At 39.1% G+C, this 16,483-nt stretch overlaps 1 protein-coding gene across 2 annotated transcripts in view; it reads left to right on the forward strand.

Annotated features, from left to right (window-relative positions):
• The window catches only part of CPQ (carboxypeptidase Q), a 159,450-nt gene that overhangs the window by 112,485 nt on the left and 30,482 nt on the right, over positions 1-16,483 (forward strand). For both annotated transcript variants that reach the window (XM_042868776.1, XM_042868775.1), the window contains exon 6: positions 4,246-4,337. In XM_042868776.1, the coding sequence (XP_042724710.1) occupies positions 4,246-4,337 (92 nt within the window). The remainder of the gene's footprint in view (positions 1-4,245; positions 4,338-16,483) is intronic.

The raw sequence follows: 16,483 nt of genomic DNA on the forward strand, positions 1-16,483 counted from the left end.
GCAAGATGCGTAGGACATAAAATGCAGATTTTGCATAGTGCCCTGTTAACTGCCCTGTCACATATAGGTCATCCACAGCTGTGGGAACCTATGTGGATTTAATAAGCATTGTAATGTCTGGAAAATATCCATTTTCTATTTCAAATTGATGTAAAATGTATATATATGCATGTGTACATATGTGTACTTTCCCATGTTATTTGCTGGCACTCACACTTTATGTGAATTACAAAAAAAAGGCTTTTTGCAAAATACTTCATTGCAGTTGATGGTTGAAATCAGGATGAATAGTTAATACCTTTAGTACAATTATAGATCTTCTTTGTCACAAGCATTTGATATTTTGGCTAACCTAGGCTTGCTGCTGACTTCTGCAAGTCTTGAACACATTAGGGTCATTTAAAAGAAAGAGAACACGAAATCATTAATAGCTACATCAAAGTATGACCATACTGGTCAGGGCAATCCAGAAGTACAGCACTGGAGACAGCAAAAGGGCTGTCAGCAACTCCAGCACTGAGGAAGTACAATACAGACATGTCCTGGTGTACTTACTACACATATCCTCAGTCACTGATGGACTATGGGAATGTTTTTGTTTCATGTTTTAACTTATGAGATAAGATGCCCTACAGTATTTATTTTACTTGGGATAAACTGTAAATGTATAGGAACTGATCACCCAAATGCACCTTTGTGCTAAATTATGACTGTGTTTCCCTGTAAAGAGTAAGGTAAAAAAAAAAAGATACTTCATTTTTTTTAATACTGAAAGTGTGAAGGTTCATAAATTAATCCATATCTGAGTGAATATCTATATATGTTTTGGCTTTAGTTTAAGATATGTGAGTTCAAAAAGAACATTTTGTTTGTGTACCTGCTGTCATGTTTTGAATGTTGTCCTGTAAAGCTTCTGCTATTGTTTTTACTGGAATACTGCAGTAGGATGGAGGCGGTGGGATTATGGTGGTTTTGAGTAGGTGCTGAGTTCTGCAACTGCCACTTAGTTAATTTCAGTTCTGGGTGACCCAAAAAGGCCACAAGAGGGTCCTTGCAGTGATGCAGGATACAGTTATAACCTCCTGCATTTTCTAAAATTATCCATATACTTTAATATTCCAGAAACTTGAAAAAAAACTTCTTCTGATGTCCTTTGTTTTAGACTGTCATATTTCAAAAAGGAGAGAGATACTGTTTTATATATGAAACCGTTTTCCTTCACTGTAAAATTTGCTTCATTCCTCTGTACTTGATACACTCAGCACAGAAAATAGTTTTGTGGTCCAAGTGGTATTTTATCAGTCTTTTCAGTATGCATTTGTGCTGTGATCTGCAAGACTTCTTATTTTTTGATGGTGTTTTCTTGCTTAGGGACAGGTAGTTTTTAAGAAGCAAACCAAAATAGTTAGACTTTATTAAAAAGAAAAAAAAAAAAAAGATTGTAATTTAAGTATAATACCTCATACTTTCAATAAAGGCACGCATTCAGAATATTCTTTGTAATTTTACTTGTGAATATTGGATTTATTTTTGATGTACTTTGGTCAGAATACCTGTGTTGTTAATAACAAGTAGATAAATACATTATCACTTTCAGATAATGAGGAAATGAAATTTTCTTCTATATACTTTGTATTTAAAATGAACGCACCCAGAGGTTATGGTCTGGGTTTTTATTTTATTTTATTTTATTTTTTAAGCTTGCCCGTTTTGCTTCAGTAAAGCACACAGTGAATCTCCTCACAGAGATCTCTGAGCTCTGGGGTTGGAAGAGCTGCTACACTGCCTCCAGCAGTAGAAAGAGCAAAGCTCAGCAGGACATCTTCCCCCTCTACTTCAGTGGAGAGATGCAATGGCAGGCTAAGGGGGCTGTGAGCCGAGATCTGCTCAAGGTTTAGCAAGCACAAGCAGCCAGAGTTATAGCAGCAGTGGCAGACCTGAACTTCTTTACTTGTGGACTAACAGGTCTTGATCTCCCATGGCTGGGAGCAGACAGCAGATGCTGCTCTCCTGTCTTGAGCATCTCCTGCCCTGCTGCTTTCGCAGCTGTAGTGTAGTGGGCTGGATATGAGACTTCAGTAGTTGCAGTTTGTGATATGACACACCTAACCGTTCACTGGAACCTCTGTTGGGTGCGTAAGCTGTGAATGAATTGCTACTTTTTGTAACCAAGCCATTGACACATTTGGGGTTGTTTTGTGTCTGAAAACTTTCTAACGTCAGCACAATTACTATTTTAGCATCTTAATTTTCCCTTATTGGCCATCTGGCTGATTTGAAATGCAAAGGAGGCTAATCCTGTGCAGTAATGATTTAGGAGGAGAGCAGGAAATCTGCTGGGTTTGGGTGGGGGGGGGAGGGGGGAGGGAGAGTTGCTTTAAAATAATGAGGGCCGATGACCTTACTGTTTACAGTCAGCAAATAGACATTTAGAAAATATATTTAATCCCCTAATTCTGTTCTCCATCTTCCTTTTTTATTGAAATAATGTACAATCCAAGGTGTTTTTTTCAGATTTTGAGTACTTATTTTACACTCTGTCTTCAGTTATTCGAATTTTTAATGGAATTGATAGAGAGAAACCTTCAGCTGATATCTAATAGAATTGATAGAGAGAAACCTTCAGCTGATTTTCATTGGATTGAGAGAAAAAAAAGGTAATGAAGATCAGATCTATTTGTAAGCATCATCCATTTCAACTAGGAAAACACATTTTCACAGTGATGCTGATATTATTTCTCCTCAACACAAAAGTGTGGGAAGTCATTTATGCATTACTGTTTATTATATTCTCCTATATGGCTTCTCTTTGGTTGTGTGTTTTATGTGTGTATTTTTTTAACATTTTTGAGGGGGTTATTTTTGCTGAAGTGAAATCAGCAGAGAGCACTATTTGTTCTTGGTCTTCTTGCTCTTCTGTGCTCTCTGACTTGATGTCTTGAATGTATTCATTTATGAGTATAATTAATCAAATAAATAAACAATGTCTATCTGTTCAATTCTGCCATGGCAGAAACAGCTTCAAAATATATCTGAAAACTGAACTATCACAGCAAAATACTAAATGGCCCTGTGTTTGCCTTGCTTTGCATACATTCAGTAGCCAAATGTATTTTACGTTCCAGAGTACAAATTGCTTGTCATTTGTCTGATAAAAAGCAAAATAATATTGTAATGTCTCTCAGTTTTAGAGAAGGGGAAATATCCAATAGCTTGTATCCAATTAATTAACCTTGATGAAAAATGGCAGCCCTCATGAAAATTTGATTTGAATCTGCTGAAAGCATACATACATTATTTACTGCAGACCACCAGAAAGACAGAATATATGTCAGAAATTTGTCAGTTATTTCATGTTATTTTTGTGTTATGTTTTGTAGATACCTGCAGCGTTTTCCACAAATGTACTTCTCCCGTGCTACTGCAGGAGAGGCAACTGGTAGCAGCATCACAACAATCTGCTCCTTTCTCTCCAGTCATTCCTACAGACAAGCAAAGAGTAGTCTGGAAAACAAAACCCACACTAGAAGTCTCACAGAATGGCTTGGGTTGGAAGAGATCTCTAGGATCATTAAGCTCCAACCACCCCCCCCGGCACATGCAGGGCCACCAACCTCCCCATTTAATACTAGACCAGGCTGCCCAGGGCCCCATCCAACCTGGCCTTGAACACCTCCAGGGACGGGGCATCCACAACCTCTCTGGGCAGCCTGTTCCAGCACCTCACCACTCTCTTTTCTATGAGGGCTATCATAGAAAAGAACGTCCCCCCTGATACCCAACCTAAATCTTCCCTCCCTCAATTTAAAACTGTTTCCCTTTGTCCTGCCATTATTTACCCGTGTAAAGAGTTGACTTGACTCCTGTTTGTAGGTTCCCTTCGGGTACTGGAAGGCTGCAATGAGGTCACCCTGCAGCCTTCTCTTCTCCAGTCTGAACAAGCCCAGCTCCCTCAGCCTGTCTTTGAGAGGTGCTCCAGTCCCCTGATCATCTTTGTGGCCCTCCTCTGGACCCTCTGTAACAGTTTCTTGTCTTTCTTATATTGCAGTCCCCAGATCTGGACACAGTACAGTAGTTTGTGGTAGCTTGTGTAGTTTGTGTTTGGGGAAGATAGAGGTCATTGAATGGAAACTCAGGTTTTTCTGCCATTGCACAATGGAGACCAATGCAAAACATGTTCAGATAGATGAATATGAAGATGATGAACACTAATACCAAGAGATAACATTTTAACATACGTTTTAGGACTTCGTCCGAAAAGAACTGTGCGCTTGGTGCTATGGACAGGAGAAGAACAAGGAGGAATAGGTGCTGAGCAGTACTACCAGTTGCATAAGGTAAATAAGGTTTTCAGATTATTTGCTTGACAGCACTTTTCTCATTAGTTTTGTGATATACTCATTATTTTTGTCAGAATGTTCAGCTTAATATCTAACTGAAAATAGTGGTTCTAGTTCTACCTGAAAGAATGTTTTGTCTTCTATCATAAATGTAAACTTCATATTGTTTTTAACAAAGTGATGTGTTTATGTATAGACATGTTCCACTTGGCCTAACATACTGTATCACAAAATTGTTCTGAAGCAGATGTTGCACAAGGATCTGCCATAGCTTCCAAACATACTGGCTTTCTCAGAATGTATGAGGAATGGTCCACATGTTTTGGTAATATAAACAAATTTTGTTTGGCTTATGTATTTCTGCTTCCTGGCATTTTTCCATAATATCTTACAATGTAAAACAAGAAAAGTCTTAATTTATTTTCAATAGTGTCTACTCTAAAATGCTCTGTGCCAATTATTAATATTATGTGATCTGGAATATTGTAAATGCTTGACTTCTGTTTATGCAATCTCTGTTATCAGGATAAAAATACTGTCCATTTTCACAACTTTTTCACCTGTCAACAGCTACCTTTACAAAGTATGGCACGCGACAAAGGACAACTGCATAAGACTGTTTTGGAGATAAGTCTTCAGAATATGTTTGGTTTTTATTTCCCAGGAAATTTTTCATACAGAGGTTGATGAGGAATTGGAACAGGTTGCCCAAGGAGGTTGTGGATGCCCCATCCCTGGAGGCATTCAAGGCTCTGGGCAGCCTGGTCTGGTGGTTGGCAGCCCTGCACATAGCAGGGGGGGTTGAAACTAGATGATCATTGTGGTCCTTTTCAACCCAGGCCATTCTATGATTCTGTGATTCTATGATAAGGTGCATCAAGAAGAGTGTGGCCAGGAGGTCAAGTGAGATAATCTCCAATCTACTCTGCCCTGCTAAGGCCACATCTGGAGTACTGCGACCAGTTCTGGTCTCCCCAGTTCAAAAACAACAGGGATGTTTGTCATGGTTTTACGATTTTTGGTTATTGGTATTCCATGTCATAACATCCTGTAGTGCACTGGAAATTAAAGTGTTAACGCTCCAGTTCCAGGTACCTGTCCCCAAAGAAAAGAACTACATTCCTCAGAAGACTGTTCTCTGTGTTGTTATCATTTCTGCTCAGAGGGATATACGTATAATGCCTTGGTAGGTCATCTAACCTCTCCTTCTTCGTCAGGCTCTCCTCCTTGCTGTGCAGTTGGACTGTGCATCTCACCTCAGTGTTTTGGTGAGGCCTGTCCACCTTTCACATACTCTCTCAGTATATTTGATCTATTAGCTTCGATTCTAATTATATTGCATTATAGTGTGTTATCTTGCATTCCCATACCATATTTAGTAAATTAGTTTGTTTCTCCTCAGATCATTGCCACTGTTTTTAATTTTTCTGGGGTCCTGTTTCCCTTTTCTGGATCCCTCCACCCCACTTGTCACAGAACCGGGCTGAACCAGCCTGTAAACCATTGACAGATGTTCTTGAGGGAGTCCAGTGGAAGGCTTCAAAGATGATTAGGGACAAGGAGTATCTCCCATATGAGGAAAGGCTGAGAGACATGGGACTGTTCAGCCTGGAGAAGAGAGAGCTGAGAGGAGATTCTGTAACTGTTTATTAGTATCAAAAGTGCATGCACTTTTCATGTTGAATCATGTTGATGGGGGTGGACTCTTTTCAGTGGTGTGCAATAACAGAACAAGGGGCAATGGGCAAAAACTGGAAGACAGGAATTTCCATAAAAACACAAGGAAGATCTTCTTTACTGTGAGGGAGGCGAGGGAACAGGCTTCCTGGAGAGGTTATGGAGTTTTCTTCTTTGGAGGTGTTTAATGCACACCTTGTTGCTTTCCTGTGCAACATGCTGTAGGGAAATCTGCTCTAGCAGGGATTTGTACTTCATGATCTCTAGAGGTCCCATCCAACTTCTACAGTTCTGTGATTCCCTAAAGACAAGAAGAGTAAGAGTGTGTTTTGGAAGTCACCTGCTGTACAACAAACTTACAAGAAGGTAATGAATTCCTAGGAGGATGCTTTCAGTGGTAAACAGCCTAATAGAATTAGTACATGGAAACTTCACTTTGAATCAGCCTCATTGTGATGAACAGAAATCGATTTGCATAGGAACAAAGTGGTCAGAGATAACACTGTGATGCTACGACTAACTTGTTTAACATTACTAAGTGTTTTAACTACCCATACATAATGTAGTCATCCTTATTCCTCTATATTATAGGGGAAGCCCAGCTCTCTAGTTTGGAAGACGAATTTAAGAGCTTGCTTTCTTCCACTCAGAGAGGTGGCAGATTGCAGTTTAGTGTGCATTAAGGACTCTGGATTTACTCACAGATGCCCTGATGTTTAGCAGGATTAAACTGGCATGAAATATTCTGGAATACATCCCAAGGGAAAGAGCTGCTTCTCATTTACAGAAGTGCATTTTAGAAGAGCTGGAAGGGACAGAGCAAACATTTTGTGCCTGATGCATGCTGCTTGTGGGAAGTTTATCACCTCTGAGGATTTTGGAAAGAGCACCCATTCCCGTCTTGGAAAATCAGCTTTATGCTGTGGTTTTAGAACTGTCAGAACACATCAAATTGTCCTATACACTTCTCATCTTTTTTCAGATAATCTGTATTTCACTCTAGTCTCTAGGATTTATATTCAGAAGTAATATCAAAAAATGGGTTAAAGGCTCAAATGTGAAAATATAAAGCAGATTTGGGTGTTGTTTGAAAGACACCGGATTGCTTTACTTTTAAACTGAAAAAGATGTCTCAAGTTTTGCTGTGCTGACGTGATTCCATCTCGATGTTGTTCTCTGCAAAGAAAGTACAGGCTAAGTTAGCATGGATTTGTAATTTACATGGAGAATTTAAGCAGAAATGACATCCGTCTGTTGTTTGTTGTTCTTGTTTCCCCCCTGCCATGTGATCTGGCAGAATTATAAATTGATACAACAACAGGACATCACATTACTCATAATAACAAACTAAAGCAGATTAATACTGTACATTATATTTAGCATGAAAAATATCTTAACCTTTTAATGATTCACTAGTACAGATTTCTGGCAATTAGAGTAGTATGGCGCAAAACATAGATTCTTGATATTAATGAGTACAACTGAAGTAAGAGTGTTATTTAAAGATGCCTTGTTAAATGAAAGATGGTCCATATGACTCATCTGCATAGCTGGGCTTATTATGAGTTCAGTTCACTACAAACAAGTAGAAATATGAATGCTGTAATTCAGCACAGACAGACATGGATTTCCTCGACACTCTAAATTACACTCTCGTGTCAGTGGAAATGTGGCAGGGGAGAAGAAATGAAGACGATATAGGACTGGATGAGTACAGATACTCTTCTTTTTGTAGCCTATTTATTTTTTTCTTTCAATTTAATTTCTGTTCTTTTTTCATCATCTGTCATTGTAGGTTGCCACTGCTGTATAGGGAATAAGTTACTGCAGAAATAAGAGATAGCAGCCACAAAGTGATTTTAGTATGATGCGGGATAATTAACTCATTTCCCCAGATAGTGGCATTATTTGCATCACACTCAGTTATTTCTGCAGAGCCTGGTGTTGTAGTGTCTGTTTGCTAAGACTAGTCATAGGGTGTACTGACTGTTCAGATCTTTATCAGAAAGCAAGAGCTGCCATATTGGGCTGACCAAAGCTCATTCTAACCCTGTCTCCTGTTCCTGACAGCACTCAGTAAATAAGATGCCAATGCAGCTAGAGTAAGATCAGTCACACAGATTACTAATGCAACTATTTTCTCATTTTATGGAACATTTTTTCTGGAGAGAATCTCACAGTCCTCATTCCTTTGTATGATTTTTCCAAGATGTTTTCAAGAGCAGAGAGCCAAGTTCTGTCCAACAGTTTCAGTGCCTCCATTAGTACAGGGGTACCTGGTGCCCATCATTGCATCTCAGAGAGCAGTTCTTAATTTGGGGTAGAAGCCCTCGAGGGGAATCACCAGCATCTTTACTCCCAAAGAAAATACCCATCAAAGTGTTTGCTGCTTTTAATTGGTAGCTGGTACTTACATTTACTCCTAGACTGGAAAAAGGCTGGGTTTGCCTTCACAATACAGACTCCTTACTTTGATGAAGAGGAATTAAGTAAAATTATCTAAGTATAAATCAAGCTCCAAATCCTGGTATTCAATGCTAAATGTGAAGTGCTTAGTTTTGTGATCTGGTTGTTGGGGATGGCTCTTATCTACAAACCATATAAATAGCTTAGAAAATTTGAAACATTACAGCTGCTGTTTTCCTATCCAAGTTGCATAAAGGAAGCAGGAGAAACGTGGCTTAGTAGTTCTGGAGGAGCTCACTGCATCTGTTCTGTACAGATTCTTATATTCCCTTCAACAACAGTACCTGATTGCCTTCCACAAGGCTTGAAGTATTTAATATGCCTGCTCATGATGTCTTACTGAGGGGACAAATGAGCATATGTAATTGTCTTGCCTTGGTATAGACTTTTGGAGTTTTCAATTTTGGTTTGCAGAGGGGAAAGTTCAAAGATGGGTACCTCACACTGCACACAGATTGCTGAGGTTCGTGTTGGTCTTTTGTTCTACTTTCATTTAATTGCTTTGGACTTTCTCTGCTAAAGATCTGTGTGCCATGGAGGTTACAGTTATTTACCCATTTGAATTAAGGGACTGTGAGTGGCAGATAATTATTTTGCAATATAAGTATTACATACCATCTCCCAGGAATGCAAAAATATTTTGTAATTAGAAAGCAAAGAGATACTGGGCCAAATTGAAACTTTCTTAAATAATTCTATTGGGATCATTGGAGGCATTAATGTGTTAAGAATTTGTTTCAAGCTGTACAAGAGAAAGCATTGCTAAAGTATTTCTGCATATGTTTTTGTAGCTATCTTAATGATGTTTAGAATGCTTACTTAAATATCTGGCGTGTGTGCCATACACTGCTTGAACATTTTAAGAAAGATTTGATTTTCTGAAAAACATTAATCATCAGTGTTTTCCATGGCTTCCTTTTTGTTTGTTACCTAGAAGATCTGATATTTTCCCCAAACTGAATTTGCATTTGCATTTACAGAAACAGGACTTTCTGACATGTTGGTATCTCATCATTGCTAGTTTAAGTACTCTGTATATATGTATATACGCCTCGCGTGAGGCGTCTGCTGTAATTTACTAATGGGTTACTTTCTCCAAAGAAGCAAATACCCCAAAAATTTCTCGTTGCTTTCAGGTGAAATGATTCTTCCGCAGAAAACATTGTCTCCTCAGAACTGGAGTTCTCAGAGAACACGTGTCCCAGGGTGTCAAGTACTCTGGTGAAATGTGAGACATGGATTTATGTGTGATTTGAACCAAATACATCCAGGACTTGAATGTGGGCTCTTCTGTCCAAACGAAAGACATTGACCATTTGGTTATTGGCTATTTTCTGGAAATATTCCCTGTAATTGAAACTACTGCTTTTTGTCTTGACCACTGCTGTCTTCTTGTTCCCTTGTTCTCTCTCCTTGACTTTCGTCTCTTGTCTAGCCTTAAAAAGGTGTGTGAGGCTTTTTGGTGTAGGACTAGCATTTTATGTTGTATTCATGCAGGAAACAGCACAATGGCTTCTTGAACGTAAAGCCTCCTGTAGACACTTCACCACGTAATAAACTTAATAATTAACACCATCTGATCTTTGTGCGAAAGTCTCACGCCATTCTTTTTTATTTGGGTTGAAATGGGACAAAAAGAAAACAAACCCAACGACATGAAGCATTTCAGAATTTCCTGTCCAGCTTCACTGCGATCTTCTCTCTAGATATTTCCTTTTATGCTGAATGTGGGATGAGTTCAGCAAATTAACAATAAGCATGATGGTTCTTTCTGTGTTCTATTAGTTCAGATTTGTGCAATACAGAAAGTAAAAGGCAAGAAGAATTTAAAGAACAAAAAGAAGAAACTGAGCAGAAAAGAATTTGTTTTAGTTATGGATATATAGAATTATTTCAGCAAAGGGTAAAATGCAGCTGCACAGGATGCAGAAAGATAAAAAACATGAAGAGGTAGTCTCTAAATCCCTTGGTCACAAACCCTGCTTGCTTTCTGAGTGCTTATTTTGGCAGTGCCTTGACCTCCATGTCATTTTGTTGTCAACTTTAATTAAAGCAAATAAATTTATGTGGTAATTTCTATTTAGGAGGTCAGGTTGGTGGCACTATTTTAAAATTCTGCTGTGAATCATTAAGTTGAGAAACAGAAGAAATTAATAAAAAAGGTCCGAAACTACCAAAATAAAGTAATCACACTGCCTTATTGCACTGCCTTTGCCAGAATTACATTTAACAACCAGTAGCATACTTGATTATATTCACCACAGGAAAGCTCATATAATTGATCAATTATAGTTTATATATATAGTTCTTGGTCAGCAGGATTTCATAATTCTTGATGTAGAATTATCATGCTCCTAGTGGAATCTGCAATGAAAATCAGGTTTTTCTGCAACACAAAGAGTTGATTCCCTTCCCTGCTAGAAGCAGGATGGACACAGAATCAGTCATGGCAGTATGTCTCTTGGATGTGTGATCTTGGTACCATTTGGGCAGATTTCATATGTGATGTTAAGAGAACTCTTCTGTCTTTTTTTCCTTTATCATGTTTTGTTCCCTCAAATGAGTAGCAGAGCTGTCATCTGAAACTTATAAACCGGTGGAATATCTGCCTGTGCTGTCCAGGAAGGGCAGGAAGGAAACATCAGGTTCCCCACGTTACTTCAGGTACTCAACATGAACAGCAGGCCAACAGATGAAGCCCTACATTCTTAATGTTTATTTATTTCCACTAGTGTTGGTTCTTCCGCCTAAAAAATGATGTTGCTTATCACAGGATAGTTTAAACCTCATGAGAACAATAGCTCAGTAACACAATTTGTACAGCAACTATTTTGAAGTGTTCATGCATAGAAACAAGCACATATATGCATGCATATATATGTATATACATTCATATATGCATATTAAGTTTCTATTTATCTATAAGCTCCAGCTACAAAGGTAGCCCAGGTATGTGAGGGAATGGCCTCCAAGTACATACTGGAGGTATCCTTTCTCCTCCTCGAAGTCAACATTTTCTAATATGTTCAGTCCTTGGAAGAACCAGTTCCAGCAGTTCTGTGACTGTGCAGGACAAACTGGAGTTACTAAAGGAGATATCTTCTGAGGGTGGCTGTTCCTCTGCTTTCATGTTTTCTGCTGACTGCAGCTCCTCAGTTATTTGGGATGTTGTACTGTAAGAAAGCTGGGACACATCTATCCCAGTTCCTTACAGCTGTGGAGGACACAGAAAGCCATCACCTCTTGTTGACACACTGTGATGAAGTTTCTCCTCCAGAACCTCTTCTCATTCTAAAATTGCACTTTTCATCCTGATCAGAACTTAAAAACATGCTGTGTGAAATCAATAGGGATGTGTGTGCTGCGCCAGCTTCCAAAGAGTGGCTGATGTATTTTCATCAATCTATTGCTGAAAGTTACAAAAGTCATTTTTCTGCTGAAAGTTGTAAAAGTTGTCTTCGATTTAAATTACTACTTTAAAGTAGAACATATTACCTATTTTCAGATGAATACTTAAGATGATTAGAGGGTTGGAGGTTGAAGGAATTGGGCTTAGAGAAGAGAAGGCTCTGGGGAGACTTCATTGTGGCCTTCCAGTACTTGAAGGGAGCATGTAAACATGAGGGGGAATGGCTGTTTGCAACGGTGGATAGTGATAGGACAAGGGGGAATGGTTTTAAATTGAGACAGGGGAGATTTAGGTTAGATATTAGGAGGAAGTTTTTCACACAGAGGGTGATGACACACTGGAACAGGTTGCCCAAGGAGGTTGTGGATGCCCCATCTCTTGAGGCATTCAAGGCCAGGCTGGATGTGGCTCTGGGCAGCCTGGTCTGCTGGTTTTCTGGTCCTTGCCTGTGGGAGGTGAAGACTAGATGATCGTTGTGGTCCTTTGCAACCCAGGCCATTCTCTGATTTTATGATTTTGATTCAATGATTCTAAAACTTCTCATAAAGGGACAGTCATTCAGAGTCTCAGAGAGTGTTTGATACTGCTGTATTTGAACACAGAAGGCTTTAAGTTATGCTATTTTCTAGGAAGAGCGCTTCTCTTTGACATGCCTCTTTGTCAAAGAAAAACTGTGCAAAGTCAGTGCTACAGGTAATCTGATGCATGCATACAGAGAGTAGTGCTGTCTGCAGGGCTGCCTGCGTCTTCTTGTCTGTGATCCCTGGAAACTCACAGTACTGAATGTGATCTCTGTGACTGCTGGCAAATGGCTGCAGAGCAAACAGCAATACTGTGCAGGGCAAGACGTGCCAGTGGCATGTTTGCACAGAGGGAAATGCTCGTAAATACATGACCAACTACTATGCTAACTTGCTGGAAGTTACTGAGAGCTCTGTTGTTGGCTTATCAGATAGCAATACCCTGATAAGAACAAACCATGGAGAGCTTTCCTACACGGTACGGCAGGAAAATATCTTTTAACAGAAGCATAAGTCTCACTCTTACCTTATCACCAGAAATAGTGATAATCTTCAGCTTTACAGCAAGTTCCTCCTATATAATGATGGTAACTTTCAAAGATTTCCAAATCTCTGTGTTCCTGATTTTCCCTGTACTCATTCAGAAAGGGTCTGAGCTGTACGACTGTGCTCATGGCTGTGGTTACCTCATATTGATGCTGGCACATCTTTCTTCCCTAGCAGCTGTTCTACTTTTTTTTCTCCAGTTTCTATTTGTGCTGTTGGCTTCATTAAATAATTTTGATCCTAACTATCAGTTCAAAATTACATTACACCATGTTTTTATATTGCTAGAGGATGTCTTCTGTTTTTTTCTTCTTTCCCAGCTGTCACATCCATGTAGGTGTTGTATTTCCCTTGTTTTCTCTTGACTTTTCCTATAGCATTAGTTGTCAGCTAACAAACTTGGGTGTTAATTTAAACACACTTTTGGTAATGCAAGTGGGATGGCTGTCATTTCACCCGAGGTTCCATGACATGGTTGTTGACTTGCTATACTTGGATCCAAACTGCTCTGAGTCAAATACCAGAATACCAGTGTTGGTATTTCTTAAAGTGTAAATCAATACCAGAAAGCTGAAAATGCACTGACAGTTTAACCGATGTCCCCTATTACTGGAACAAATTAACCATTAGTCAAGGGCAGTGTTTTGCCATTAAAGACTTCAGTATTTTCCCTGTAAAGTGGTGGGTTTTTTCAGTGGAATTAAAAAGAAAAACCAGTGAATGAGGCTCTGGAGAACTAATAACTCTTAATTTTAATAGTCTCAAATTACGGAAGGCTTTCAGGACAACTGTTCTGTCCTTTGGCCTTTCAGGTGTCTCACTGCTTTAGCTGGGGAAGAGGAATTGCCATTAGTGATTCTGTAGATTAGTCATGAGATACTGGAGTCCAGCTTAACATTTGGTAAGAATTGTGGGGATTTGGGTTGAATAATCAGCTGCATGAATAATTGGGATTGCCAGCATCAGCTGCTGCTGTTCTGTGTTTCTTACCCCTAGAGGTACCTGTAATTGTTTGCTACCTGTGTATAGCAAGGTGGTTTTTTCGTAATCAAAAGAATTTTAGTGTAATTTCAAGTATTCAAGTGCTTGCCTTAGAGATGAGAAACACTTATATTTTGGTTCTGCTTAGCAGATAAAAACGATTCTCTTGTAGCTTAGATAGAAATTAAATAAATTAAAATACAGGAGTTAAAAATAGGGTAAGCATTGGTAATCATGCCTGTTTGTATCTTCAGTGAAAATAGTAAGCTGTAAAAAGCCAATTTGCCCTTGCAGTATTTATTATGAAGTTTCAGTTAAATGTTTAGCCTAAGAGATAAACATTGATCATGTAAAGAGGATGGAATCCAGTTTGTGATAGGAAGATAAAGGATATAAGTCTGTATGGAAATTCAGAAAATTAGGCAGCAAGTTACACCACCAAGATTTTGTTTTCCATTATGTGCAAAGAGAAGTGGCAAGTATCAGGATGCAGCAAATGGAATTAATCTCTGAAAAAAAGTGTGCACTGCATTTAAAATGCTTGTTTAAATGATGCATTGAGTATGGGGAATAAAGAAAGAAACAGCTGAGCCTACAGTTATTTTATTTTATAAAATCTCCCTGTTTTGTTCTCCTGTTCCTGGAATTAGCCAAGGGAGACTGAACAGACTCAGCCTGCTTTGATAAGTGCTAGTTATCCCTGCACCATAAAATGCAAATGACAAAGGATGCATATTCCGCACAGCGTATTTCTCAGTGCGTATTTCTTTATGTGGAAGTAGCAACACTAATGTACATAAGCAAAAGCAGGGCATAGTGAAAGCAACCCAAACTACTTTATTTACTTATTTATTTTTTAAAGATTGTGATACCCTAATTTGAGACTTGACAGTGGATAGATATAAAATTAATCCTATCTTCCAGTGGGAAAAAAAAAAAATAGGGCAAAAACTTTCTTAAGGACACATGGTACATAAGTAGCTGTGACTTGTTATTTTTTGTCCCCAGTGAGTCTAGTTTCTCTCCCCAGAGCATTTTGTCTTCGTGTTAGTCCCGCACATTCTAAGAACTGAACTGCCTTTTTCCTGGGCAAGAATACATTGTAATGTATTGTGGGTGGTTTGTTTTCTCAGTTTCATATTAAAAACACGTGTGGACATTTAAATGAGAAAGAAAACAATTGAAGACCACAGTAATACTACTGGCAGTTTATGAAGTTTGCTGTTCAGGCTTGGTATACAATGATGGTTTACATTCAGAAATGTTCCTTATCGATGTTCATAAGTATCTAAAAGGTGGGATTCAAGTGGATGAGGCTGGGCTCTTTTTGGTGGTGGCCAGTGACAAGACAAGGGGCAATGGGCACAAACTGGAACGCAGGAAGCTCCATCAGAAGATGAGAAAGAACTTACTTACTGTGAGGGTGACAGAGCCCTGGAATGGGCTGCGCACAGAGGTTGTGGTGCCTCCTTCTCCTCTGGAGATTTCCAAGACACACCTGGATGCTTTCCTGCAACCTGCTGTGGGGAGCTGCTGTAGCCGGGGGTTGGACTTGGTGACCTCCAGAGGTCTCTTCCGAGCCCTATGAGCCTGAGATTCCATGACGCTTAACTAAAAAGAGAGGAGTCTGGAGAAGATAGAGTATAAAACACAATTCTTGGCAGATTCTTAGAAAGAACTTTTGAAAGCTTACAGGGCCAACATTTGATATTTGCAAAATCATATTCACAGCCACTTTGCATTTGGTTTTATATCCAAAAAATGGTGATGGAATTTTGTACTGACTCATAGGCTTGTATAACCTGCTAATGACATGAATCTGTTACTCATGAATGTCACCTTTCTCTTGTAATGATTTTCTTAAATAACTCATGACAACCATAAAAGTCTAGAATCATATCTGAGCACAGGAGTAAAACCTACAGTCCTGTACACGTACGAGGAAGTTCTCCCAGTCACATTCAAGACAGTCTGAAGCACAGCTTTCTTCAGTCTGACCTGGCCTCTTTCACTTTGCAGAAAATGTTCTGTAGCTCTCAAAGAGAGGTAACATTTCCTTTGTGTAAAGTCTGTAAGTACTTCATTCCAATTAGACTTTTGTGACAGAGTGCTCTGAGTGTATAAGAGGCAAATAAATGGCTCTTGGGTGCTAAGTTTTATTCTTTCAGCTAGAAAGAATTTTCCATGTATAGAAAAAGCGAACGTTGTTATGCCGTTTATGCCTGAAATCGTAACATTTTATGTTTCCTGTAAGAACTTACCTTGCAAAACACTGACTTCACTTAAAACAGACATTATTCCTTTGGGTCAGGCAGAACCTTGGCATTTCAATCCTCTAGCTGAAGTCAGAGTTGACAACATGCTGTATTGAAAATAATACGATTCTGAAGAGGCAACAGCTGTTTTTGTCAAGTGGGCTGTCTTTCACAGTCTGAACAAGCTTTGCAGGAATCTAATTGTAAAGCTGACCGGTCTGCATACCCTCCCCTGTGCACCAGAATTTCTGGAGCTGCAGAACTGAGTAGGAAGTGATTGCTGCAAGT

Source organism: Lagopus leucura, unplaced genomic scaffold (genome assembly GCF_019238085.1).
Source record: "Lagopus leucura isolate 7727_CA_CO unplaced genomic scaffold, USGS_WTPT01 Super-Scaffold_100002, whole genome shotgun sequence".
Taxonomy (NCBI): domain Eukaryota; kingdom Metazoa; phylum Chordata; class Aves; order Galliformes; family Phasianidae; genus Lagopus; species Lagopus leucura.